The sequence below is a fragment of the Exophiala viscosa genome, assembly GCF_022695815.1.
Source record: "Exophiala viscosa unplaced genomic scaffold EDD37scaffold_6, whole genome shotgun sequence".
Taxonomy (NCBI): domain Eukaryota; kingdom Fungi; phylum Ascomycota; class Eurotiomycetes; order Chaetothyriales; family Herpotrichiellaceae; genus Exophiala; species Exophiala viscosa.
Window position 1 is genome coordinate 1,048,558 of NW_026944358.1, and position 24,956 is coordinate 1,073,513.

Consider the following 24,956-nt stretch of genomic DNA (forward strand, 5'->3'; position numbering starts at 1 on the left):
TATTTGCACTTTGAATATCAGGAGATCAGAATACATGATAGCCTATGGAGGCAGTTCGGTAGGTAAGAGTGTGTGGGCAGTAGTGTGTGCTGAACTAATACGAAGGTTCTGCCCTGCAAGCCACAGCCACGTTGCCTGCGTCACTTCACGGATAGAAGCATTGTTACTGTTGTTCACGACTGCAATGCTCCGTGCATAACGCATGCAAAGGGAACAGTAGATGCAGCCGAAGTAGAAGAGGTTGTGAAATGTCCAATGAAAGATGCAGTTGACGGTTGCCTGTAAATGGCCGTTCTGAAATTCGGCAAAACTGCGGAGATAGATATATGGCCTTTGTGAGTGGAGGAAGGATGCTTTGATCTGAGTAGTAAAAACGGTGGGCACATGAAGCACTGTCTCAATGACCCTGGTGGTTTGGAGTGTAGATGAGTGGTTTTTTGTGCATATAGACAGGACATGTATCTTTCATTACTATTGTGTTGTACACTCCGACAGTAGCCCAAATCCTTAGGGTACAGCCAGTTCATCAATTCCCAACATGATCCTAAACGTCACGAGCCTAGTCGATTTTATCAGCCTTTTCCGACTTTGTTGCGTCTACAGTCGACGATTGTGCCGGTTGTTGTTGCGCCTGTTTCTTCTTTTCCCGCTCGAAATGCCGTTGTATCTGCCACACTGCCCTTTCTACCTCTCCGCTCAGTTCTACAACTCCCGTCGTTTTAGCAACGAGATCGTGACTGTCTGCCGGAAGGATGGTCTTCTCAGGAGGTGCGCTGCCATCCATCACTTGACTCGGCGTGACATAGTTGAAGTCAGGGCCATCCGGGGCCACTTGTTCGTACAGGTCCTCAATTTCTGGAGGGGAGATTGGTCGGTATAACCGATGGTCCAGGATAAAGTCCAAGTGGTCGGAGCCTTTCAAAGCTGTCGATGGTCAGTATTGCCCCCATGCAGGAAACAGAGTCATGTACCTCTCCAATGTGACCAACAACGATAAGCGGCGTAGAAGAACGGAATATTGGGTATCCTAGCTGCAATCAGTCATCGTTGACCCAAAGACTTTATCAATTTTTCCAGAACGTACACAGGAATCAGGGCAAACGGAATGCAGAAAGGCATTGCTACCATGCTTCCAATGAAGCGATTCCAGTGTAATTGCTTTCGCTCTTTTGCCAGTCTCGCCATGATCTTGGGGACATCATCCTTATGCATGACATTTCCCGGATATACGACATCAAACTTCTTGTTATCGGCGATTTGTTCTGCCTGCAGCTTGGGGTTGGACGGAGGAAAGCTCTTCAAGCCCCATTCCTGGTACGGTATGCGCTGAAGACCTTGATTCCCGTAGGTGACCAACATCTTCCTCCAGCCTCCCTTTGCTGCCTCCCACTGAGCCCATGTGTCGGTAGCCTTCTTGGTAACGCGATCCGGAATGCTCAATTTCACATCAGGCTTCGGAGCCGCCTTTTGGCAGTGGATGAGGGCTTGACGCGTCGTGAGCGGAAGGAGGAAGATCCGCATAGCAACGGACTGGATTGGGAGGGAAGTGCTAGCCTGCACACGGGGTTGTGCTTTATGGGAGACACAAATTACTCATGACTGGAGCAGGACTAGAAGGAGTGACTGATCAAGAAGCGAAGAACCCCGTCAAACAACCAGATGACAGAAAATAAATGAAGCCTTGAAATTTCTCCCATGCGGCCAAAATCATGACCGAAAGTTGTTTCCTCTCGCGACGTCATGTCTACAATACAAGCGTTGATTCGTCCGTTTAGTTAAAGCCACAATATCTGGTGCACCTAAAGCGCCTGTGGGATAGCTATCTGACTTCTCGTCAACATGAAAAATGGCGTTACATGTGCTTTGAGGTTCAACGGGCGACCACAAAGGACCGGCAGGTATTTCAGAGAGCACGGAGTACATTTTATAAGTATACTTGTGGCAGATAAAGGTGGCACTGATGTTGTATAAACTCCCTGCAGCCCTGCTTCCCACGGCTACAGAACATTCATCCAAGCACGGCCAATGGAAGAGTCCTTGGCGAGTGACGATATTGCTCTCTCCCAACCCAACCAGACTCCTAATATCTAAATGCCGGTTTGGAGGGGGAAAATCGTTTCAGAGTCCGGTTTCCCGTATCTACACCTCGCCTGCAAAACACCTAGACTGACGTTGGAGACTTATTAGGTCCGTAGTCTACAGCATAGTCCTACTTCCCTCATACTCAAGATCGCCAGTAGTGGCTTGTGCATGAGTTATATCTAGGTCTTCGATGCAGCACTTCGTGAACTCCCTTATCATTATATCATGCATATTGAAACATTAGTGGAATATCCGCCGTGATAAAGTTAAGGTCTATACCCTATAGGAAACTACCTACACGAGTATACATTACACGGATTTAGCCTATCTCCGAGGGTTCTCACTAAGTATCGGGCCTAGGCGTAACGCCGATATTAGTATGTAAGTACAAGTAAGTGTATATTAGTACTATGTATCTATCTCGCATGATTAGTGCTGGAGAATTCTGAACGCAAGAAGATTTGAGGAGACATATTGATTTAGTAGCACTGCTATATTGTCTGACATCGTCTGCGTTCACTCCTCACAGAATGTCTGATTCCTTCAAATACGCTGTAAAGAGTTCATCCCGCGCTCTACAAGTAGCGGTGAATACCGAACCAGCAATGAAAGGCCTAAATCAGTATCTAGGCAAGTCCGGTCTCAAAGTGTCAAGAGTCATCCTGTACACTATGCTATACAGCCCTACTTTGGTCCATACTAACGTCAATAGTGGCGCAATGAGTTTCGGGACGCCAGAATGGCAAGGTTGGGTTCTTAATGAAGAAGAGTCGCTCCCTCTACTTGAATACGCTTTCAAGGCCGGGATCCGCACTTGGGACACCGCCGATCTCTACTCTCACGGTGAGTCTGAACAGATTATCGGCAAAGCCATCAAGAAGTTCAATCTTCCTCGAGAGAAACTCGTCATCCTCACCAAAGTCTTTTTTGGTGTCACTCCCGACACTCCATCCAACCAACCAGGCTCGACTGTAGCCAACGATGGCGAGCTTCTCAATCAAGTCGGCTTAAGCCGTAAGCATATTCTCGATGCTGTCGATCAGAGTATTGCGAGACTGGGAACATACATCGACGTATTGCAGATCCACCGTCTGGATCGCTCGATACCGTTCGAGGAGACCATGCGAGCCCTGAATGATGTTGTAGTGTCTGGAAAAGCACGATACCTTGGGGCCTCCAGTATGGCAGCGTGGGAATTTCAGATGCTACAGAATATTGCTCACGAGCATGACTGGCATAAATTTATTTCCATGCAGAACTACCACAACTTGATCTACAGGGAAGAAGAACACGAAATGGTTCCATACTGCAACAATCGTGGTATTGGTCTGATTCCCTGGTCACCTATTGCTCGTGGTGCCTTAGCGCGTCCATGGGGCACTCGAAACACTCTTCGAGAAGAGAAGGACCATATTCTCCATTTGCTGGTTCGGGGCAGAGATGATCAGGTCGATGAAGCAATTGTTAATCGTGTTGAGGAGATTGCGAAGAAGATTGGAAAAACTATGGCTCAAGTTGCAATTGCATGGACTTTGAGTAAAAACATGTGTCCTATCGTGGGCCTGAATAAGAAGGAGAGAATTGATGAGGCCATCGAAGCGACTAAGTTTCAGCTGAGCGAGGAGGATATCAACTACCTCGAAGAACTATATTTACCTAGAGCGCGACTTATACATAAGAGTAGAAGTTAGAGTATATAGGTCTAGAGGAAATGACTAGGTCTGACAATTTGCTGTTTGACATGAGAAGGAACCTTCAAGCAGGCGATAGAGTGCATCATGCTTAGGCGACCTAACGACAGGAGCCAAGCCATATTTTGGCATACTGTTTGGATTCCTCACGGTCGTACGAGTCTCCTTTTCCTTCTCAAGGTGTATACGGCCGTGAGCATAGTTTGGGAGAAAGTTCGCAAAGAAGTGCGAATCTCTCACATGTGTCGGCGTTTCATTCCCCGAAAATAATATCAGAAGGTTTATGGGTCAACACCCCCACGCTACATGCGCTCTTCAGAGATATCGAGAGACTCTGCTAGATTAACCGTATATTTGATTGCATCGCCTAATTTCTCGAACTGTATTTACTGTTTTTGACTTCTAGATAGTGGCAACTGCACAAGCCATAATGTGAATACTACGCCTATCTTGGGGAAGATTCATACTGTCCTGGGCCTATGTGGATCTATCCTGATCCGCTATACCCATCGATGGGACGTCTCAATGAATATTGTCTGACGCATGGTATCCGTAATAAAATTGACTGAAAAAGCTGCACGAAGGATAATTGAGGAGCCCCTTCTTTCTCTAATCGAGACATTTGTGAGACTGCCATGACGTTCGAGCAGTGTGTGGTGTTTGTGATCTAGTCGTTTGCAAGACATAGAATGGGGGATGGCAGAAGGACTTTTAATTATTACCTGAGTTTACCTGTGGGACGCAACAGAGCACAGCCTCGTGGCAGCACAGACCAACCACGCCTCGCTTCGGTCATGTCGGAAAGTCAAAGTCATTTGCGCATCCTGCTTTCCAACCTTTCTGTTTACTCCCCTCGTTCAGCCTAGTTTGTGACCCCAACCGCTCAAGACTGCCTTCATGTTCGCTCCGAGGACTTCCACTATCTCTTAGGCATTTCTACAAGCCCTAAAACCCGAGAGAATGCGCGACTTGTCAACGCGAGACCGCCGCAGTTGAGGCCTGCCCCAACTTCTCCGCCGCCAGTCATGGCTGCCCCCGGCTTCCCATGGTCCACACAGTCGAGAGATCCGGAAAAAGAAGCCTTTCCGCCAGCGGAGGATCATCTTGTGTCCACAAGGGAAGACAATGAGCACACGAACGCCATAAAAAAGAACAGCCTGAGCGGTCAAAACAACCTGCCGAAGGAAACCAGCAATCCACAGGGGAAGCGGCGAAACGGTTCACTAAGAGGTCCTCCACGAGTCATACCACTTGTCACTAGTTTCACCACAGATACTGCATCGTACAAGGCTCCGCGCGATGCTTCCACCCCTCTACCGGTACGGACCATTCCTGGTACGTACAATTCTACGATGCTCCTGTTGAACCGTTGACTGACCAGGTCAGCGTGGGTGAGAGACGCAGAAGAAGATGACCTTGAAGACCCCCAGTTTAGTATGCCCGATGCGCCCAACGCTGCTCTCGTCGCCCAACATAACCACAGCCCTGCAAACGCTCAACGTCCGCATATCTCGGGTAAACAACAGCACGGCAACGTGACTTCTTCCGGCCAGGTCCGCGCAGAGCGAACATCGAGATGGGTCTCATTTGCGCGAGCGAGTGCCTATCCACGGGAAACTTTCAATGGGGAAAAGGTGGACACAGACTACTTGAACCAACATTTTACCGACTACTCCAAGCCTTGGTTGGCAGGTCATGACGACGATCCCGAAGACAGCAGCAGTCGATATCGTGCATTCCGCAAGAAGAGGCAGGTCTGGTACAAACGTGCACAGTTTACCATCCTACGAAATCCTTTCATCCCGCTTGCCTTCCGGCTGACCATCTTCATTTTCGCCTTTGTGGCTCTTGGCCTGGGGACTTCGATATATCATCAGACCAGTAAGATTATCGGATGCATACACCAAAGTCCGCGTACACCGAAATGCCGCGCACTCGTCGGTACAGGCACGGTGGAGTACTACCAAGATCCTTCAGGCCTGATGGCTTTGATCGTCGACGCCATCGCAGTGGCCTATACTCTTTACATCACGCACGACGAGTACTTCTCCAAGCCTTTGGGCCTTCGACGTCCTCGTGCCAAAGTGCGGCTGGTCCTGCTTGATTTGTTCTTCGTGGTGTTCCAATCAGCGAATCTTGCTCTGAGTTTTGAATCTTTGACAGTGGTTGAAGGTGCCTGCAAAGTGGGAGACAATCCCCTTGCAACACCCAAATTCGACGACGTGTGCAGACGTGAAAGAGTATTGAGCGGAGTTCTGTTGATTTCTCTGGTAGCATGGTTGATCACCTTCTCTATCAGTGTTTTGAGGTATGTTCCACTGTCTGGACATTTGGTGGCAGTGACTAACGTTCGGCAGATTGGTAGAGAGAATCGGCTCATAATGAGGAGCCGCGCAGGATGTCAATCGGCACTGCAAATTCTTTTTTTCGGTGTACAGTAGCAATGATGATGACCGAGACGATTTCATTTCCTTACGGGCATGGCTGATGATGATGCAAAGCCCCGACTTTGAATGGCAGGCTTGCTGCTTCCTCATCCAAGCAAATGTTGCTTGGTCTACACGTCCAGACTTGGACCATCATCGCCGTAGATAGGGTCTTGTCTGAACCAACCCAAATCTTCGATAGCTTTGACCTTGGACTCTTCACCAGCACGACCATAACACATATCCCAGCTCTTCCCCGTTGGGTACGAGCCAACCATGTTGAAACCACCATAATCTTCGAGCAAACGATGACCGACACCAGCTGGAACAATCACAACATCACCTTCTTCCAGCACAGGCTCCACCCTACCTTCATTCTTCTCACCTCCAAAACAGCATTTGGCCGAACCGGACGCGATACTGAGTACTTCGTGAGTGGTTGAATGGAAATGAGTCTCAGTGAACATAGTGTATTCCCATTGTGGACACACAACACCGACAGCTTTGAGATGGGTCTTTATGTTGGATGCGGACGACTTTGTGAAAGCGGAGTGGTATATCATTAGGGGTTTGCCTTGAACGGAGGTGTTGGGAATGCCATTGTAAGCTGGGATCTGATGCTTAGAGACGCGCAAGGCCTTGAGAGGTGTGATGGGCATGTTTGTAGTAGATATGCGGCCTGGTCTCGGCGCGCGGTATATTTCTAGTTCAGAAATAATACCACACTCTCTTGTCCACGACAATTGGCGACAGCCAAATATATGTGAAAACTCACAACCATCACGAGTCACCACCACCAACTCCGACCTCGGCAAACCTTCCCCTTTATGACATGTAGGCCATCAGTGACGTCATGTCGCGTGACTTGCTGCCTGAGGGCGTGACTGTGAATGCCCCTGCCTCAGCCTATTCTCACTCAAATCTCGCCCGAGATGGAATCATCGCAATCCACCTCACATTCAACAACACCTTGATCCTCGACCTGAAGCTGATCATGGCGCCTGCAACAGCGGCGGCTTCGGCTACGGCCACGGCTCCATCGTTAAGGGCTCGGGATGATCTAAACTCGACGTGGACCTACCTTGAGAAGAACCTCGACAATGTGATGACAAAGTTGCAGGAAGGTCTCGACATGAAGACTTACATGGGAGTTTACACAGCAGTCCACAACTTCTGTACCTCACAAAAGGCAGCAAGTACTCAACCCCAGGGAACCTCGACAGCCCTCAGTGCGAATCACCGTGGCGCGCATCTGCTCGGCGAAGAACTTTACACTCTCCTTGGACAATACCTCACTGAACACCTCAAAGGCGTCCTTGCAGAATCCGAATCTCATACCGATGAAGCACTTCTCACTTTCTACATTAGAGAATGGAAGCGATACACGGATGCGGCAAAATACAACAACCACCTTTTCAGATACCTCAATCGCCACTGGGTAAAGAGAGAGATCGACGAGGGCAAGAAGAACGTCTACGATGTCTACACTCTACATCTGGTTAGATGGCGGGATGATTTCTTCATGGATGTGCAGGAGAAGGTTATGCAGTCTGTTCTTCGACTTGTGGAAAAACAGCGAAACGGTGAAACAATCGATCAGATGCAGATCAAGGCAATCGTGGACTCCTTCGTCTCCCTTGGCTTGGATGAGCTCGACAGCACCAAATCCACCCTCGATGTCTACCGACAATACTTCGAACGTCCGTTCATCACCGCCACCAAAGCCTACTACACGAATGAATCGAAACGATTTGTCGCCGAAAATAGCGTGGTTGAATACATGAAGAAGGCAGAGGCTCGACTTGACGAGGAGAAAGAACGAGTTGGACTCTATCTACACTCTGATATCATGAAGAAGCTCATGGAGACATGCAACGAAAGCCTTATTAGCGCTCACTCCGTTCTGCTCCGCGACGAGTTTCAGGTTCTTCTCGACAACGAACGTACCGACGATCTTGCCCGGATGTACAAGCTGTTGTCACGCATTAAGGATGGCTTGGATCCCCTGCGCAACCGATTTGAGGTTCACGTACGCAAAGCTGGTCTTGCTGCTGTCGAAAAGGTTGCAGCTAGTGGCGACAACTTTGAGCCTAAGGTTTATGTCGATGCGTTGCTCGAAATTCATGGCAAGTACCAGCAGCTTGTCAATGTGGCCTTTAATGGAGAGTCCGAATTCGTGCGATCACTCGACAATGCCTGCCAGGAGTTTGTCAATCATAACCAAGTTTGCAAAACCAACACCACAAGATCTCCCGAACTGCTTGCCAAATATGCCGATCAACTCCTCAAGAAAGGTGCCAAAGCCGCCGATGAATCTGAGCTGGAAGAACTCCTTGTCCAGATCATGGTTGTGTTCAAGTACATTGAAGATAAGGATGTGTTCCAGAAATTCTATTCTCGCATGCTGGCCAAGCGTCTCGTTCACACCAGCTCCGTGTCTGACGATGCTGAGACGAGCATGATTAGCAAGTTGAAGGAGGCCTGCGGTTACGAATACACCAACAAGCTGCAGAGAATGTTCCAGGATGTCCAGATTTCCAAGGATCTCAACACTGCGTACAAGGACTGGCACGACAAGATCTTGGACGACAGTGATGAGAAGCGCACCGTTGACTCCACTTTCCAGATCCTTGGTACTGGTTTCTGGCCACTCAACGCCCCAAACACCCCCTTTGCACCACCTGCCGAAGTTAGCAAGGCTATGGAGTCGTTCACCCGGTTCTACGATCAGAAGCACAACGGTCGAAAGCTCACCTGGTTGTGGCAGCTATGCAAGGGCGAGATTCGTGCCAACTACATCAAGAGCCAGAAAGTTCCTTACACTTTCCAAGTCTCGACATACCAAATGGCTATCCTGCTGCTCTTCAACGAGTCTGACAAGATTGACTACTCCGAGATCAAGGAATTGACTAAGCTTACCGACGAAAACCTTGAGCCTGCAATTGGCATTCTTTGCAAGGCACGTGTTTTGACTCCATCACCCGAAGACGGAAAAGCTGTTCCTGGAACCAGTTACGCTCTGAACTACAACTTCAAGAACAAGAAGGTCAAGATCAACCTGAACATCACCGTCAAGTCTGAACAGAAGGTTGAATCTGAAGATACTCACAAGACTATCGAGGAGGATAGGAAGTTGTTGCTTCAGGTATGTACATTGTTTCGTATATGTCGTCCCTCTATACTAACTCATCTCCAGGCTGTCATTGTCCGTATCATGAAGGGTCGCAAGAAGCTCAAGCACGTCCATCTTGTCGAAGAAGTCATCAATCAAGTGCGCAACCGCTTTCCACCCAAAATCTCCGATATCAAGAAGAATATCGATGCTTTGATGGAGAAAGACTACATCGAGCGTCTCGACAACGACGAATTGGCATACATTGCCTAACCGTCTTTTCTAGCGTGTTTCCATCTTTCACTGCTATGAAAAGCAAAAGGATGCGACTGGACAAAACGGGAATGGGCATAGGTATCATCATGGGAGCGACTTGAGCGTGTTCATAAAGTGGGAAGGACTGTTCCACATCTGCATGGAGAATGGAGTTGGCACAGCAAAAACGGCCGACGCTGGTCGGTCTCTTGTTTACTTTTCGTTGGCTTTCGTCACAGCGCTGGGCTGTCGATAAGAGATGAGCTGACATGATTGACGACGAACGCACCATGGTTGAAGACTGGACAGACATGTGCTGGCAGCGACCAGCCACTATCGAGGAAGAATGCTGAGTTTGATGACTGGGCAACACTGCATGCCACGAAGGAAGGGCCTGTATGCTCGTCAGAAGTGGAAGCTTGCGATCGTGCACAAAGTGAATTAGCTAGCCGAGCTTAGATCAAAGTCCTGTCGAAACAACCCTGCTCTTTCTTTCTAGTCATTTACCTCGTCCGTTTGCTGTAACACGTTGGCAATGCAATGCGTCGGAGGCTGTTCTTGAGACCAGACGCAGACGAAGGTCTATTGGACTGTCACGTCTTTATTGAGATTCTATCAGTCCTCTGGTCAAACGCTTTGCCAAAAACTACCAGAATGACAAGTAGACGCCTTCAAAGCGTCACTGCTCGCTGAGGCATCCTCCTCTAGCCAAATCATGCGCAAGCCAATGAAGAAGCAACGAATTCGACCTCATTATAGATCACGATCCTGTTCCTGTTCCTGTCCCTGTCCCTGTGCTCGTGCCCGTGCCCGTCGCGGTCGCGGCTCCACTATCAGTCGCCCCTCGTCCTTGCTGTTGTTGTTGTTGCTGCTGCTGCATCCGATCTCTCGCCCAAGTCCCCCAACTACTTAGATACGCGCCAGCTTTCGCGGCGTTCTCCCGCGCTGAGGCCTGCAACTGCGCTGTATCGACGTTGGGTTTCTGGAACTGTACTTTCGCCGCACGATCCCGGAGAGCCGTTGTCCAAGCCCCTGTCGGACGCGCACCACCCTCCGCAATGCCTTGATGACTTCCATCGTTTCTCACCTCGCCCGGCACACCCTGATCGGCAGACAGCCGCGGGTCATTCTCCTTATCCAGACTATTCGTACTCCTCACTTGACTCTCGCTACGCGAATGACTCTCTGACGACGACTGTCTCGCCGCTGCCGCAGCGAGTCTGTTCTCTCTCGCCTTCTCCATGTCCGCCCAGAACTTGGCCATGCGCTCGCGACCGACGGCAATCGTCTTGCCGAGCTGTTCTCTTCCTTCTCTGACACGGTCATCGAGATGCAAGTCCGCAAGATTCTGCTGTAATCTCCTCTGCACATCCTCGACACTCAACCCCCCACCAGTTGGATGGCGCGGCTCAATGATGTCGAAGATGCGGTTGTCACGGGCCAACCGGTCGAAGAGCTCGAAATTGTGCGTTGATCGCCATATCGCGAGAAACTCTGGGTTGAAATCCGTCGCTGTGTCGCCTGGGTCGGGGTAGTGCTCTGTGTTGGCGACGCTGCCCGCCACGCCCCCTGTCTCGACTATTGACTCGTGGTATACCTGGTACGCCATGCTGCTTAGCAAGCTGAGGATGTACTCTTCGAATTGCAGGCGGATTGCATCCTCGGACCCTGCGTAGCCCATGTTCTTCGGCCTGCTAGGGTTCTCGGGGTCCCAGGTGTCCAGGACGGTTTGTGTGAGAAAGTCCATCCAGCGTCTGTCGGCGGCCGACAGTGCCAAAGCCGTTCGCAGCGAAGGCGAGCTGATTGTGATACTGTTCGATTCGTCGAGATTGATCAAGATGTCGCTGTATCGCTCTTTCTGTTGGAGGAGAAGACTGTTCGTTGACCCGACCACGTATGACTTTGTGTCGTAGTCGGCGAGGATGTCCAATTGCTGAAGGGGTGTGTACGGGCCGAAGAAAGAGCCCTTGCCGAATATTTGTAAAGGCAGTCCCATGTATGATAGTAATGAAGCCCGATCACTTGTCTTCAGTGTCGCGGCTCTCTGGGCGTTCTGGGCGTAGGAGTCCAACGTGGGGTCCGCGGCGTCCTGCAGATTTCTGATCAATCCTGGAATAAGCGAGATGAGTGCAAACTGCATCATGCATAATCGCTCGCATTTGGATCCGAAGAAGAGCATCTTGCGCTGCAACAGTAGACATTTGAACAGTGCCAGGGTCTGATGTCGGAACTCGTATATCATTTCTCGGAGCGAGAGGCCAAAGTAATGATCCTTCCCATCTTCATGGGAAGCCGGCGACCGTGCAAGACTGTCTTGAAACTCCTGCAATATCGAAATGTCTGAAAAGTCTCTGTGGCGAGATTGCCGTGAGCATGCATGTCTCGAAGGCCAGAACATACACTTGGGAGAAGCAAGAGATAGGAGAAAACTTACTCCTGCGCAAACCAAGCTGCAGTCACAGCCCCAACCCGCTCCCTCAACTCACCCATCCCTCTCGCCGTCGGATTTACCACAACCACAGCTTTCTGCACCGTACTCCTTGTGACATCAATCGACCGGTGTTTCAACTTATCCGCGCGAATCTGCCTCGTACACGAAATCCCAAAAAGCGACGTCCCAAAACCCGTCCCTGGACCCGTTGCAGTAGGTTGCTTCTTCTCAAGTAAAGTAAAATACGAAAACTCCTCCGTCATGGTGTGCGCGCCATCACTGAGCGCCATGAATGGCAATAGTCCCCAATCATTGCGTTTGTACAGCGCTTCCCCGACTGGGTCGATCCAGAATTCGATTTCTGGGCCACTTTGCACATATCAATGTTAGAACAGAAGCGGTACATGAAAGATTCAGGGTACAGAATGACATTCCGGGATAGGGTAACACAACATACCGAGCATGATGGAAGTCGACCACCGCAACTTGAGGCGCCATGGTGCTGGGATTGCTGGTCATCGTGATGACGCTTCGAGTCGAATGCCCGTCTTGCCGCTAGATGAATGCTTGCACATCCGGTCTTATCATGTTCGAGAGCAATAAGTCAGAAACAGAAGTGGTTGCTGAGACAAACAATCAAAGGGCTGAGTTGAGGCGGTGGGAATTGAGTAAACAACCCCAATGATAGACGTTCTTTTGACGTCCGAAACGGTCTCGGTCTGACAGGCAGGTAACCTCTGCAAAGTTGTCTCAACTTCGGCGCAATACCAGCACGTCAGACGAGTGCATCTCTAAAGTCACGTATCTGCCATCGGGCTTGGGCTTACTTGGATCTGCCACTTTGCTCGCAGCGGCATCGAAACATTTACTTCCAGACTTTCTCCTCGTCAAAGCTGATCATAAGAATACTAAGGTATAAAATCTGTCTACCTCTCAATTCATAATTTTTCTTCTGTCTCCGACTGATACCATCTATCCTTGCTTTTCATCTGGGAGGCCACCTCTTTGGTCGACGAGCCTTTACCGCGTGCACATCGTACTCATGTTCTTTTTATCTAGGTCTCAAGTCCGGTTCGTGCACGGGTCTCGTTTTCTTCCTTGACAGACAGAGGCTCAATGTTCCAAATGCTGTCTGCATACTCGTTGATGCATCGGTCTGGACACTTAGTTAGGAGGTGTTGAAAAGTCCACACAGCGCACATACCTGAAGTGAAGAAGCCCATTCTGGACACGCTCAATATTGTTTTGCTAACCCATTCATCCTGGTTCTTATAGGCCTCATCGATGAGGTCCTGGGTTTGGCAATAGCTCTCGAAATCGTCGCTCACTGTACATCTGTAAGTCATTGTGTTACACGTAATCCAACAGGTGAGACTTACCGAGATAGAAATCACCATGTTCAACGATCGCACTGATCAAGGCACCAAAGGCACCCTCATCGCCAAAGGTACCAGATTTGATACAGTCGAACACTTTCAAAAGTTCTGCATTGACTTGATAGTTGCCATAAAACTGATACACGTCAGTATGTGCCTTTCGGGTGAGTGATCATGACTTACGTGGTTGTGTCGGAGGTCCTCCACATCCTCGGCAAGGTTGCCGAACAAAAAGACGTTTTGCTCACCAATCTCACGAGTGATCTCAATATTGGCACCGTCAAGGGTACCAATAACGAGTCCACCGTTGAGAACAAACTTCATGTTGCTGGTACCTGAAGCTTCGGTACCAGCAGTGGAAATATGCTCACTGATGTCCGATGCTGGAATGATGATTTCGGCTTTGCTGACGTTGTAGTCCGGAACAAAAATAACCTTGAGCAGATCGCCGACATCTTTGTCGTTGTTGATGACTTCTCCAACCTTGTTGATGAGGTGGATGATGGTCTTGGCCATCCAGTAGCCAGGGGCAGCCTTTCCGCCAAAGATGGAGACTCTGGGTTGAAGCTTCTTGCGTTCTTCGGGTGTCATCTTCTTGATTGCTAGGTATCGGTGGATGACACCAAAAATGTTGAGCTGTTGTCGCTTGTATTCGTGAATACGTTTCACCTGTACGTCGAAGAGCGCCTTGGGGTTCACGCTGACTCCAGTGGCGGTCAGGATATGCTGAGCCATGCGGACCTTGTTGGCGTATTTAATCTCAGCCCACTCCTTCTTGAACTCTTTGTCCTCAACAAAAGCCTCAAGCTTGTTCAGGAGTGTCAGATCCTTCAAAAACTCATAGCTGCCCAACTTGGAGGCAATCAACTCGGACAGACGAGGATTGGCCTGGTGCAACCATCTTCTTGGTGTAATGCCGTTGGTGACATTGGTGAACTTGTCGGGACCATAAATCTTGACGAAGTCCTTGAAAATGGTCGTCTTGATCAAATCCGAATGCAGTTCAGCCACACCGTTGACCTTGTGCGAACCAATAATTGCAAGATAGGCCATTCGAATCATTTTTGGTTGGGATTCTTCGATGATGGAGACTCTGGACAGCATCTCTCGGTCTTTGGGGAAGCGACGCTCAACTTGCTGAAGGAAATTCAGGTTAATGTCGTAAATGATCTTGTGAAGGATTGTTAGTCTCGGCGGTAAAAACACGGGGGAAGGGTAAAGGCTCAGCGAACAACGAGGCAGCTTTTCGAGCATTACTTACCTGAAGATGGCGAGGCAACAAGTGCTGAATGAGAGGAACGGACCATTTCTCCAAGGCCTCAGGGAGCACGGTGTGGTTGGTGTAGCCAAAAGTCTTTGTGACAATGTCCCACGCCTCATTCCATTCCATTCCTTCCACGTCTGTCAAGATTCTTTGTAGCTCGACGATAGCCAAAGTAGGATGGGTGTCGTTCAATTGGATGGCCACCTGGTCTGGGAACTCTGACCACTTGCGCTTGGTCTTCTTGAATCTGCGGAGAATGTCATGGAGGGATGCTGCACACCAGAAGTACTGCTGCTTGAGGCGCAATTCCTTGCCTCGCTCAAGGTTATCGTTAGGGTACAACACAGCCGATATTGTCTCAGCACGTTGTTCGTCGGCGACGGCACTTTCGTACTCGCCAGAGTTGAATTTGGCAAAGTCGAATTCTCCAGTTGAAGCCTTGCTGGACCAGAGCCGTAGATTGTTCACGGTTGGAGTGCCATAACCTGGAATGGGAACATCGTATGCCACTGCACTAACCAGTTCACCATCTTGCCAGGACACAACTTGCTTGCCCTCATCGTTGGTGTACTTGTTGACCCAGCCGTAGAACTGAACATCGACTGTAACGTCGTGTCTTGGGAATTCCCAGGGGTTGAAGTCAAGCCAGTAGTCGGGGATTTCGACCTGGTATCCGTTCTCGATTTCTTGCTTAAAGATACCGTATCTGTAACGAAGACCATAGCCCCAAGCTGCGTAGTTGAGCGAAGCCATGCTGTCCAGGAAGCAGGCTGCCAGTCTACCAAGACCACCGTTACCCAGAGCGGCGTCGTGCTCTTGGTTGACAACGTCTTCAATGCGGAAGCCAAGCTCCCCCAGACCCTCTGTTACCTGCGTTAGTCTCGAAATCACAGAGTGCTCGACAAGACCAACCTTTGGCGACGTCCTTGAGACCCACGTTCAGCATTGCGTTGTCCAAAGCTCTACCCATCAAGAACTCTAGAGACAAATCTGGGTATTGTCAGCGTCTCCAATGACACGGCTTAGTTCAGCTTGTGCAACATACAGTATATTCTTTTCTGGTCGGCGAAGGTCTGTCTCTGCTGGGTCTTGTTCCAGTCGATAATGAGACGATCCTTGAAGGCTAGGGCGGTTCCGGAGTATGCGGCTCTGTGGGTGTGATCAGCGAAGTAACCATGAGGGCCAGTCCGCAGACTTACAGCTCATCGCAGTTGAAAAGAGACCTGGCCAGCGTAGTCTCGATGTGTTTGACAGTAGTCTCCTGTAAAGAGATCATCAGCGTATGATCTAGCATCGGGAATATGTCCTGAGTAGGTACCTCGAACTCATCTTTCGTCGTAAACCCCTTGGGCGCCTGAGGATGCCACGATCAGCAAGGTCCGGTCAGGCCAGCAGGAGCCTGTCTTACGTATTTCTTCCAGCTGTTGATATCGTCAGTCTCTGTAGCTCTTGTGTATGCATGCAGACAACTTACGCCTCTCTCATGTGTTCCGGGATGCTCGACTCAACAGCTTTGATGTCACCAGCACCGAAGCCGGTAGCGGTCCGCTTGTGCTTGGGCCGCGTGAAGCCAGGACCGACAGGGCCAGTGAGGGTCGAAATGGGAGCGCCCATTGAGGGTTTGCGCTCCCTCGGTTGCTGCGCAGCAGCAGCGGGAGCAGCCATGCTTATTGACTGTGAGGGGTTTCCGGAGGGTCAAGAGGGAGGAGTTGAGAGTACGGCAATCAGGATAGGATGGGAGAAGAGCAGAAATATGAACTGTTGAGGATGCCGAGACAGAAAGAGTGAACAATGGAGAAGTGGTATGGCAAGGATGAGCACGCAGGTCAGGAACGATGAGACATGTGAGTGAGCTGTCCAAGCAACACCGGCTGCAGCCCACTTTGGAAGCTTCAACTTAGGGACTAATCGGCTTGCATTAGCCCAGGCCGTAACAGCGGGCCGCTTAGTTATGCTATATCATATCACAGTAGTGCAGAATACGGGCAACAGAAGTCACATTGCTGAGGAAGAGAGGGCCCCTCAGTCAGACCATACATGGATGCATGGCTGAACTAGGGGAAGCTTTCCAGCTGTTCCTTGCTACACCCTATCGTACCGTCTCCCCCCTTTGCATCTTTTGCCTCTGCTTTACCGCAAAGCGGTGAGCAGTGAGCAGTGAGGAGCGAGCATTTAATCACCAAATAGATCCTCATTCGAGGCGGATAGTGGGCTGCCATGCATGCTTAGGCGACCTAGAGCTTCCCTTGCTGCTGAGCCCCAGAAATTCCAATGTACCCCGCTCTTCAATGTCACAATGAGTACGGTGTGTCTTCGTTCATGAATAGGACGAAAAAGAGTGACTGTTCGCGATGAGAGATCCCTGTTGAAGATCAGGGGAAAATATGCTGTCTATCAATGCCGGAAGCACATGGGAAGTCTGTTTTTGTTGTAGGTCGCGGCTCTCAACAATTGGGATAGCAGTGTCCAATGTCGTCTGATGGTGGGGTGAGGGGCAAGAATGAGATGCCTTTACCGAACAACCAGGGACCCAGGCGCGATTTACCTCCAATACTAATAAAGGGTCAATACAGTAGGTCGTGTGGGGGCTGCGGTTCGAACCTAACTTAGAAATGGCGCTGGGCTGGACTTCTGAGGCTCCAGTGGAGATCCATCATGTATCTAGCCAGATGGCATAGGTAGGTACCTATACAGTTTGAGTAGTTATTACTGTACTTGGAAACCCATGGCTTGTGGCATCATGGCATGCTCGTGCTTGCTACTGATGGCAGACTGTAGCCATATCGGCCATCTAAAGGCAATGATAGATCTACAGAGTACTTTGTTCTATACTAAGGTCAGGCCGTCGGACACATCACACCACCACTATTGCCCAGCAGGCTAGAAGGACATGACACAGCTGGTGCAGCCATTTTATTGCTCACCTCATCAATTTTTGTTGGTTCACGGATAGCAGCATTTCGACTGATCAGGTCAAGGTCTAAATGAGAAACAATGGCGACTGGCAACGGGCAACTGGCGACTGACAACAACAAGAATTCAGTATTGTGATTATGAGTACACGGGCGAGGCTTCGCTCTCATAGCTGTAGATATTGTATCGTTGCTTTCCAAATCATCTGGACTCTCTCCAATCTGGAAATCTGTTCTTGGAGCCCCAACGCGACATGGGAATCGTCAAAATGTCGCCCACTTCGCTCTCCCGAGCAATCAAGGCACTCACTCCATGCTGGAGTTTCTCGGCCAAGCCAACCGGACCAAAACCATCAAGGTGACCGTGGTGTAACTCTGGCGAACCTGGTGTCGGCGTCTGAATCTTTCCCCCTCCTAAAACAACGACATGCGTAACTTAGTCCAAAGCTGAAACTTTTGCAATGACCAGAAGCAGAATACAGAAACCCGATATTGAAAAGACCGTGTGCAGGACCAAATGCCCGCAACACTAAAAGGCTCCAAAAGTCGTGGAAGCCCATGGACATGTCCCCTCCCAAGCCATCATGGGTCCCACAAAAGATCACATGCCACGCTGGACGCCAGAGCAATGCATACACCCGGGGTAAGGTAAACGACTGGTCATGGTTCTCATAATATTCCTGAATCCTTCAGGGCGTTTTGTAGGATGGTTTCTTTGACCGCGGCAAAGACGAGACGAATATTCGTCGTGTCCGTGGCCTGCGTGAGACTGCATCCAGCGTCAGGAGGCGTTCGATACGAAGATCAGAAACAAAACTTACTGAGGGTAGAGGTTGAGTTGCGCTCGGTTGACCTGGTTGAACCGCCATAGCAAGTACTTGGCAGCTCTGTTGACGTCGTTGCCTCCAGAATAGTCTGGGAAGTAATTCCCTAATGGTGACCGACCAAGTTTTTCTCGGAACAAGTCGACCTTGTTGAGGAAGAGAATGATGCTCGACCTCATAAACCATCTCGAATTGACGACAGAGTCAAACAACACCAAGCTTTCCATCATACGATTCTGGAATCTCATGTCAGTAACTTGGCTTTACCCGTCCGCTTGCGGTTCCCTACCTGATTTGACTCTTCCAGAAGAACTTGGTCGTATTCACTCAGGGCAACGCAAAAGATGATGGACGTGACATTCTCAAAGCAGTGAATCCATTTCTTGCGTTCACTGCGCTGGCCACCCACATCAAACATACTGTGTCTGATTAGCAACCCTAGCAACACCAGGTGGATCCGCTCGACTGACTGTATGCTCAATTGACCCATGGTAAACCTCGTTTCGTAGATACCGGTAGTTTTCGTTCGTGCTCGAAGGACATCGGCTTCGTTGGGGATATAGTCATTCGCCGCTAATCGTCTGACTTCTTCGAAGAAACTGAATTCATGTGAGTAAACCGTCTGGCAGCTGAGGGTCATCACACCAAAAACATACTAGGGTGCCGAATCCATCAGATAAAACTCGCTCTGCCGATCCATTGTTTTTGACGCCGCTGGATCCTTCCAGATTGCTTCGACTGCATCTGCAGCCTTGGGATCTAACGGTGTGTCGGGGTCGGGATCCACATTATATTCCATTATGTATTCCACGTAGTCTCTGACCGTTTGATCTTCTGGTTCGAGTTCAAATTGCTGCATGGCGGCGACGAGCGCCTTCATGCAGTCAATCAGGTTTTTGTATATTGTCAGCCGGTACAGCGTCCTTTCCTCTTGTGTGTAGCCATTTTGATGGATGATTTTCATCTGTTTTACAATCGTCGATTTGCCGCTTTCGCCAGACCCTGCATGATACAATATTAGCCCGTCACTTGTTGTCTTCACTTGATGTGATGCATACCGAGCAGTAAGATCTTGCATTCTCGCCGTAACCTGCGCGAATCCTCTTCCAATTTCTTGTCGATAGCCTGACTTCTCTTTTTCTGCTCGGAATCTTCATTTGACGCCTCTTTACTTCCACAAGCACCCATCTCGACGGGTACCCTCTAATCACAGCACAACGACAGCGAGAGCGCTGCAGGAGCAGCGCAAATGTGCGACTGCAGCTGCAAGGGAAGCTGCAGGGATGACCTTTCTCTGATCGTGTCCGCAGACCTCTAAAGCCGGGCCTTCACTTTATGTTTTGGCGGCCCTCGAAGGGCGAGGCGCGGTCTCGATCGGAGAAGAATCGTTCTACCGAAATGGTTTCCAGTCGACTCTGGAAATCGCAACTGGATCGTCGATTACATGGAGGTGAGGTTGATGATGATGGACGGTGTTTACGAGTGGCCGAGATTCAGTGGAGCTCGAAGTAAGGTGGAGGAAATGATGTGGTGAGCTGCGTTGATTCGAGACAGCAGGTTCGGGAACAGAGCGATTCGTAGAGATAGGTAGACGTTGCTGGTAGATCGAATGCCACGCGCGAAATGGATATGGACTCCGAACAGGTAGATAGGCGAGAGTGGGCAGCCAGGTCGTCGCGAGAGAAAAGAGTGATGGATACTACTCGATAGCTGGGATGACTGTAAGAGGAGAGGGAGAAAGAGAGGATCGCGGAGTGAGTCCTGGTAGGGTTGGTTTGGAGCGGAGTAGCCGAGAGCGGGAAAGCTGGGCCTATTAGCCAACAAAGGCCAGTACTGTATGGGATGATGCCAGGTCTATGTTTGGCCTCAGGTTTCTTTTAGTTTGTATAGGTCCCCAATTCGACAGCTGGCGACTCGCATTTCAAGACCACACAAACTCCGTCGAATACCGATCTCTGGAGCCGTTCGTGATTTGACAGCACAGTCAATAAATCTAAGGGAGAGCTACAGTATGCGGCTGTTGGACGGAACACAAATGGCAGGTGGAGAGCAATTCCATCCTCTCCTGCCTCTGCAGAAATGTTCTTACTCCCCACTGATAATGGTAATATCATGCGAAAACTATGTTCCATGTGGTTGAAGTGCTGCTGAGGATTGTCAATTGAAGATATCTGTACTCGCTGATGGCCTCGATGCACCGTGGTAGAAATCATCCAGAGTGCTAACAGTCAAAAGATCGTCCTGCCTCCATGCGTCCCCAGCCACTCCTGGCCGTGAATCAATCAATGATCGACGACAACTGACTTTCAGACATGACTGATTTCGGTCTTCATCTGAGGCCGAAACATCAGAAACTGCATCTATCTAGTCTGCACTAGCCAGCTTTCTCGATGCTTGTGGTTCCAGATTCCATTTGACACTCGCCTGAATGTTTTCTATGTAGCGAAACATCCACCACACCGCAGCCTTATCGCTTGACAATATTACCACGAGGCACCCGCCGATACTCGATTCGTCTCAGATAACCCCGGTTCGGCAGGTTGCTTTTGTTGTGTACTTGTGTTGTGCCTGCTTGAATGATTCGAGTGGGCCGAATTCGTACATGGACTGTCAGAGCAGAAGCAACGACTCCATCTATGTCTGGGCAACCCCAATTTGACGCACTCTCTAGAGTCTCTACACCGCATTCCGAAGTTGGTTTGCTGGTGCAGTCAGTGCGCACAGCTAGTCGGCAGGCCTAACAACTTTCTGCCGAGATGGCCGATGTTGTGACAGGGGTCGTGCCAGATCGCTCACTCTGCTAGACGCATCACGAGGCGTGATTTCGTCCAGGCGTCAAAGTATCACTCTAGGTGACATTGCCCTAACAAGTCATATCCTTGGTTTTGAATGGGTACAACGAGAAGATCTAACCTCCGAGGCGGTACGAAGACGCTCTGCGCAGCTTCCCACGTGCCTATTCCCAGAGAAAGTGGCACTGTTTGATGGGGCGTGCATCGACGATATCAGTCCTCAGGTCCAGCAGATTCGCAACAGTGGGTGCCCTGACTTCACGCCAGTACAACTATATGGTAGAAGTGACGACCCTTTCCTGTTAACGACAGACTTATATCGGTATGTGCGAAGGACTTCGGAACGACAATTAGGAACACTATGGCTTTGTACCTGAGAAGCTATACCGGTCAAACAGTACCACTGTTTCTGGAAACAGGCTCGCGGGATACTTTGACTTCTCCTTTGAGCCAGACATGTTAGAAGACTGTCGCCTGAGGTCGCATTGCCCGCAGTAGGCTGCACCATCTTCCGTCTCGGGTTGATTGGAAACGCATCAGTTCTCGGAAAAGCACTGCAGAGCCAGAGCGATTCGTGCAAAGAAACGAGATATAGGTGCAGAGTCAGTGGTATTTATTTCCCAAGTCTGCTCACTTTGAGCCACAATTAAAGCTCAAGACGGTACGCCACAAACATGGGCAGATGCAGAAGCGGAAGCGTGGCAATATGGAGCATGACAGGCGCACGCGGCGAAGGGAGGCAGAAGACGAAGAAGAGGCATCCTGACAAAGCACGGCTCCCCGAAGAATGCTGGTACAGAGTCCGCTAGCCTCGTGATCCATGGAAGTTAAAGGTGTTGCTGACAAGCAACATGTGCGACTCCTGCTGTGGCGTTCGACCTTTGATTCGTGGCACTCGGAGCTTCTTCTGCAGTGTTTGGGGCTACGGACGAGAACAGTAACCCGAAAGTGAGGTCATCACTTACGAGAAAGACCACTAGACCCAGCGGCCACCACAGTGAGAAGCGAGCAGGATGTTGACAAATGAGGATAATGATAATGCAGCAGAAAAGCACGAGAAAAGGTGGGAAAAGCCACACATAAAAAGGAGGGTCAGCAATCAAGACACAGGTTGCTTCATGACTCGGCAGGACAGCTTCGAGATCTGGGGCAAGCGGCACGGCAGTCTGTGTACCTATGAGACGGTAAGGTGATAGATAATAGTGGGTGATCAGGTCCAGGAGGTTTTCTCCGGGGGGATCGCAATTCAATGGGATTCGGAATCAAGGACTTTGCCGCTTGGAACAAGTTTAGCGGTGGCCCAAAGCCTGCAGCACAAGCCACGAGTCCCAAACTGCGCTCTTTTGATGGGCTCAACGGAGGGGCAATTTCGTCCATGACGGTGATACGACTCTGCCCCAAACACTCGCTGCTGGGTTATTGCCAACTACTTTGAGGTTGCCCTGATCGTCCTCTGTTCTGTAAAGATCGCCAACCAATCCTCAATAATAATACGAGGTAAAGAATCTCTTCGGGCCATTTACAACAATCCCCGGCCGTGTTAGTAACCACTGCGTCGCGCGGTAAAGGTCTGTCCGCCCCCACGCCTCAAACCAAAACACCATTCTCAGGTACTTGCAACCTTACCCGCTGTCACCTTTTGCCTCTTGGTCAGTTGTCCATTCTGACCTGCAATTCAGGACAATACCCGAATCAGTTTTCTTGCATTCACAGGCTTTATTGTCATCAATTGTTTTCGTCCCAGTCTTCTCGAACTCCGGGATTACAATCTCGATCGATTTCCGGTCGCACTCTCCTTCACGCAAGCCTCAGCTCAGCTCGCGCCCGCTCCCGCCTCCACCGAGCCTCTCCCTCTCTCGCATTGCCATTGTTTGATCTGAAAGACTGCCGAACAATTGAACAAGATGGCGGAGTTCGTACGCGCCCAGATCTTTGGCACTACCTTCGAGATCACCAGCAGGTATAGAACAATAGATGTGGACGAAAAAGAGCCGGACTGACTCCAGACAAAGGTACACGGATTTGCAACCAGTTGGCATGGGAGCCTTTGGTCTTGTCTGGTAAGGGCACATCCGAAGTTTACTCGTCGTTGCAATTCTGACAATCTGTCAAGCTCTGCCAAAGATCAATTGACCGGTCAATCCGTCGCCGTGAAGAAGATCATGAAACCCTTCTCGACTCCGGTGCTCGCCAAACGAACTTACAGAGAACTCAAACTCTTGAAGCACCTCCGACACGAAAATGTAAGCAGGAAACTGTCTGCAAGAGTCCACGCTGATAGTTCCAGGTCATCTCTCTCAGCGATATCTTTATTTCTCCTCTCGAGGACATGTATGTTCATCAAGCATGGTGTGCGAAAACACACAGCATACTGATGTTCAACCAGCTACTTTGTGACCGAACTCCTGGGAACCGATCTTCACCGCCTTCTCACATCTAGACCCCTGGAAAAACAATTCATTCAATACTTTCTGTATCAAATTCTGGTAGGCCACCATACCCCGGAAAGTCTATCCGGCCCATATTCGTTCTAACATGTCACGTGCAGAGAGGTTTGAAATACGTGCATTCCGCCGGCGTCGTCCATCGAGACTTGAAACCGAGCAACATTCTCGTCAATGAGAACTGCGACTTGAAGATTTGCGATTTCGGCCTGGCCAGAATTCAGGATCCTCAAATGACGGGTTATGTGTCGACCCGGTACTATCGAGCCCCTGAGATCATGCTTACATGGCAAAAGTACGACATCGAGGTGGACATCTGGAGTGCTGGCTGTATCTTTGCCGAGATGTTGGAGGGCAAACCCCTCTTCCCAGGCAAAGACCACGTCAACCAATTCTCCATCATCACGGAACTTCTAGGTACACCGCCTCAGGATGTCATCGAAACCATCTGCAGCGAAAACACCCTGAGATTTGTTCAGTCCCTGCCCAAACGAGAAAGACAACCCTTGAGCACCAAGTTCAAGAACGCCGACCCTGCCGCCATTGACCTGCTGGAGAAGATGTTGGTCTTTGATCCTCGAAAACGAATCTCGGCAGCCCAAGGCTTGGAGCATGAGTATCTTTCTCCATACCACGATCCTACCGACGAGCCTGTAGCAGAGGAGAAGTTCGACTGGTCCTTCAATGACGCCGACCTACCAGTTGACACTTGGAAGATCATGATGTATTCTGAGATTCTTGACTACCACAACGTCGACAACCCGGACAACAGCGGACTATCCGTGGAACAAGCGCAAGCCATTAATGGCCAAACAGGTCAATGAGCGGTCTGACCCAGCGGTCGGCATTGCTGCCTCGGAAGTCATGGCGTCTGGTGTGATGGAATGTGTCTGTTCTGCTAAAGGGATGAATTGACGAAGCTTTTGGGATACACGGATAGCGACGACAAAGACGTATAACGCGTATGGAGCAAGGACGTGGCATTATGTGCTCTCGGCCCTTTCCACGAAGAGCACTGGCGAAAAGCCACCATTCAACCTTATCGCGTCGATTAAAAAGCCGTCGAAGTATCATCATCCAAGCCATCTTGTCTTTCTCAAGCAAGGCGCATGTACATGGCTCCAAGCCGCTCTCGAGAACCGCATGATCTTCTAGAAGCTCGCTCGCAAGGACTTTCTCATCAATAGCCCCTTTGAGCGAGACCAGGAACCGAGCACGTCGGCTACATGCGTACTTTGTGGACAGAACCGATGTCGGTAGATAGACTTGATTTATGATTATGCGCTTCCAAACGGTAGCAATTCTCCTTCCGTGGCACCGCGGCAAACAAGATAGATTGGTCATTAT

General features: G+C 49.9%; 9 protein-coding genes across 9 annotated transcripts; 4 read left to right on the plus strand and 5 right to left on the minus strand.

Annotated features, from left to right (window-relative positions):
* Positions 1 to 255: 255 nt before the first annotated feature.
* Positions 256 to 1,777, minus strand: EDD37DRAFT_632485 (mitochondrial K+-H+ exchange-related-domain-containing protein). The gene is made up of 3 exons (XM_062816727.1): positions 1,085 to 1,777; positions 972 to 1,027; positions 256 to 924 (listed from the first exon to the last, which is right to left on the minus strand). The coding sequence occupies exons 1-3, from the start codon at positions 1,519 to 1,521 to the stop codon at positions 560 to 562; spliced, it is 858 nt and encodes a 285-aa protein (XP_062669661.1). The 5' UTR covers positions 1,522 to 1,777; the 3' UTR covers positions 256 to 559.
* Positions 1,778 to 2,509: 732 nt separating this feature from the next.
* EDD37DRAFT_632488 (NADP-dependent oxidoreductase domain-containing protein) lies at positions 2,510 to 3,901 on the plus strand. Its single transcript, XM_062816728.1, has 2 exons — positions 2,510 to 2,746; positions 2,795 to 3,901. The coding sequence occupies exons 1-2, from the start codon at positions 2,613 to 2,615 to the stop codon at positions 3,771 to 3,773; spliced, it is 1,113 nt and encodes a 370-aa protein (XP_062669662.1). The 5' UTR covers positions 2,510 to 2,612; the 3' UTR covers positions 3,774 to 3,901.
* Positions 3,902 to 4,629: 728 nt separating this feature from the next.
* On the plus strand, positions 4,630 to 6,243 carry EDD37DRAFT_439758 (uncharacterized protein). The gene is made up of 3 exons (XM_062812737.1): positions 4,630 to 5,108; positions 5,160 to 6,081; positions 6,131 to 6,243. Exons 1-3 carry the CDS (start codon positions 4,799 to 4,801, stop codon positions 6,153 to 6,155), a joined length of 1,257 nt encoding a protein of 418 aa, XP_062669663.1. The 5' UTR covers positions 4,630 to 4,798; the 3' UTR covers positions 6,156 to 6,243.
* Positions 6,244 to 6,991, minus strand: EDD37DRAFT_439787 (RmlC-like cupin domain-containing protein). The gene has a single exon (XM_062812738.1). The coding sequence runs from the start codon at positions 6,856 to 6,858 to the stop codon at positions 6,331 to 6,333; it is 528 nt and encodes a 175-aa protein (XP_062669664.1). The 5' UTR covers positions 6,859 to 6,991; the 3' UTR covers positions 6,244 to 6,330.
* A 129-nt stretch (positions 6,992 to 7,120) lies between these two features.
* Positions 7,121 to 10,062, plus strand: EDD37DRAFT_632494 (Cullin 1). The gene is made up of 2 exons (XM_062816729.1): positions 7,121 to 9,344; positions 9,396 to 10,062. Exons 1-2 carry the CDS (start codon positions 7,194 to 7,196, stop codon positions 9,582 to 9,584), a joined length of 2,340 nt encoding a protein of 779 aa, XP_062669665.1. The 5' UTR covers positions 7,121 to 7,193; the 3' UTR covers positions 9,585 to 10,062.
* A 1-nt stretch (position 10,063) lies between these two features.
* On the minus strand, positions 10,064 to 12,729 carry EDD37DRAFT_592105 (transport protein Avl9-domain-containing protein). The gene is made up of 3 exons (XM_062814527.1): positions 12,455 to 12,729; positions 12,001 to 12,366; positions 10,064 to 11,917 (listed from the first exon to the last, which is right to left on the minus strand). Exons 1-3 carry the CDS (start codon positions 12,514 to 12,516, stop codon positions 10,327 to 10,329), a joined length of 2,019 nt encoding a protein of 672 aa, XP_062669666.1. The 5' UTR covers positions 12,517 to 12,729; the 3' UTR covers positions 10,064 to 10,326.
* Positions 12,730 to 12,861: 132 nt separating this feature from the next.
* Positions 12,862 to 16,585, minus strand: EDD37DRAFT_632501 (glycogen phosphorylase). The gene is made up of 11 exons (XM_062816730.1): positions 16,112 to 16,585; positions 16,046 to 16,058; positions 15,956 to 15,991; positions 15,837 to 15,898; positions 15,683 to 15,786; positions 15,550 to 15,627; positions 14,635 to 15,500; positions 13,557 to 14,543; positions 13,377 to 13,509; positions 13,202 to 13,324; positions 12,862 to 13,153 (listed from the first exon to the last, which is right to left on the minus strand). Exons 1-11 carry the CDS (start codon positions 16,300 to 16,302, stop codon positions 13,053 to 13,055), a joined length of 2,694 nt encoding a protein of 897 aa, XP_062669667.1. The 5' UTR covers positions 16,303 to 16,585; the 3' UTR covers positions 12,862 to 13,052.
* Positions 16,586 to 18,218: 1,633 nt separating this feature from the next.
* On the minus strand, positions 18,219 to 19,561 carry EDD37DRAFT_609989 (guanine nucleotide-binding protein alpha-3 subunit; the record flags this gene model as incomplete). Its single annotated transcript, XM_062815174.1, has 5 exons — positions 18,219 to 18,318; positions 18,371 to 18,609; positions 18,663 to 18,972; positions 19,030 to 19,375; positions 19,432 to 19,561. The coding sequence occupies 5 exons, from the start codon at positions 19,559 to 19,561 to the stop codon at positions 18,219 to 18,221; spliced, it is 1,125 nt and encodes a 374-aa protein (XP_062669668.1).
* Positions 19,562 to 22,869: 3,308 nt separating this feature from the next.
* Positions 22,870 to 24,739, plus strand: EDD37DRAFT_440168 (mitogen-activated protein kinase hog1). Its single transcript, XM_062812739.1, has 6 exons — positions 22,870 to 23,125; positions 23,178 to 23,225; positions 23,279 to 23,408; positions 23,453 to 23,496; positions 23,552 to 23,651; positions 23,714 to 24,739. The coding sequence occupies exons 1-6, from the start codon at positions 23,070 to 23,072 to the stop codon at positions 24,431 to 24,433; spliced, it is 1,098 nt and encodes a 365-aa protein (XP_062669669.1). The 5' UTR covers positions 22,870 to 23,069; the 3' UTR covers positions 24,434 to 24,739.
* Positions 24,740 to 24,956: the final 217 nt, after the last annotated feature.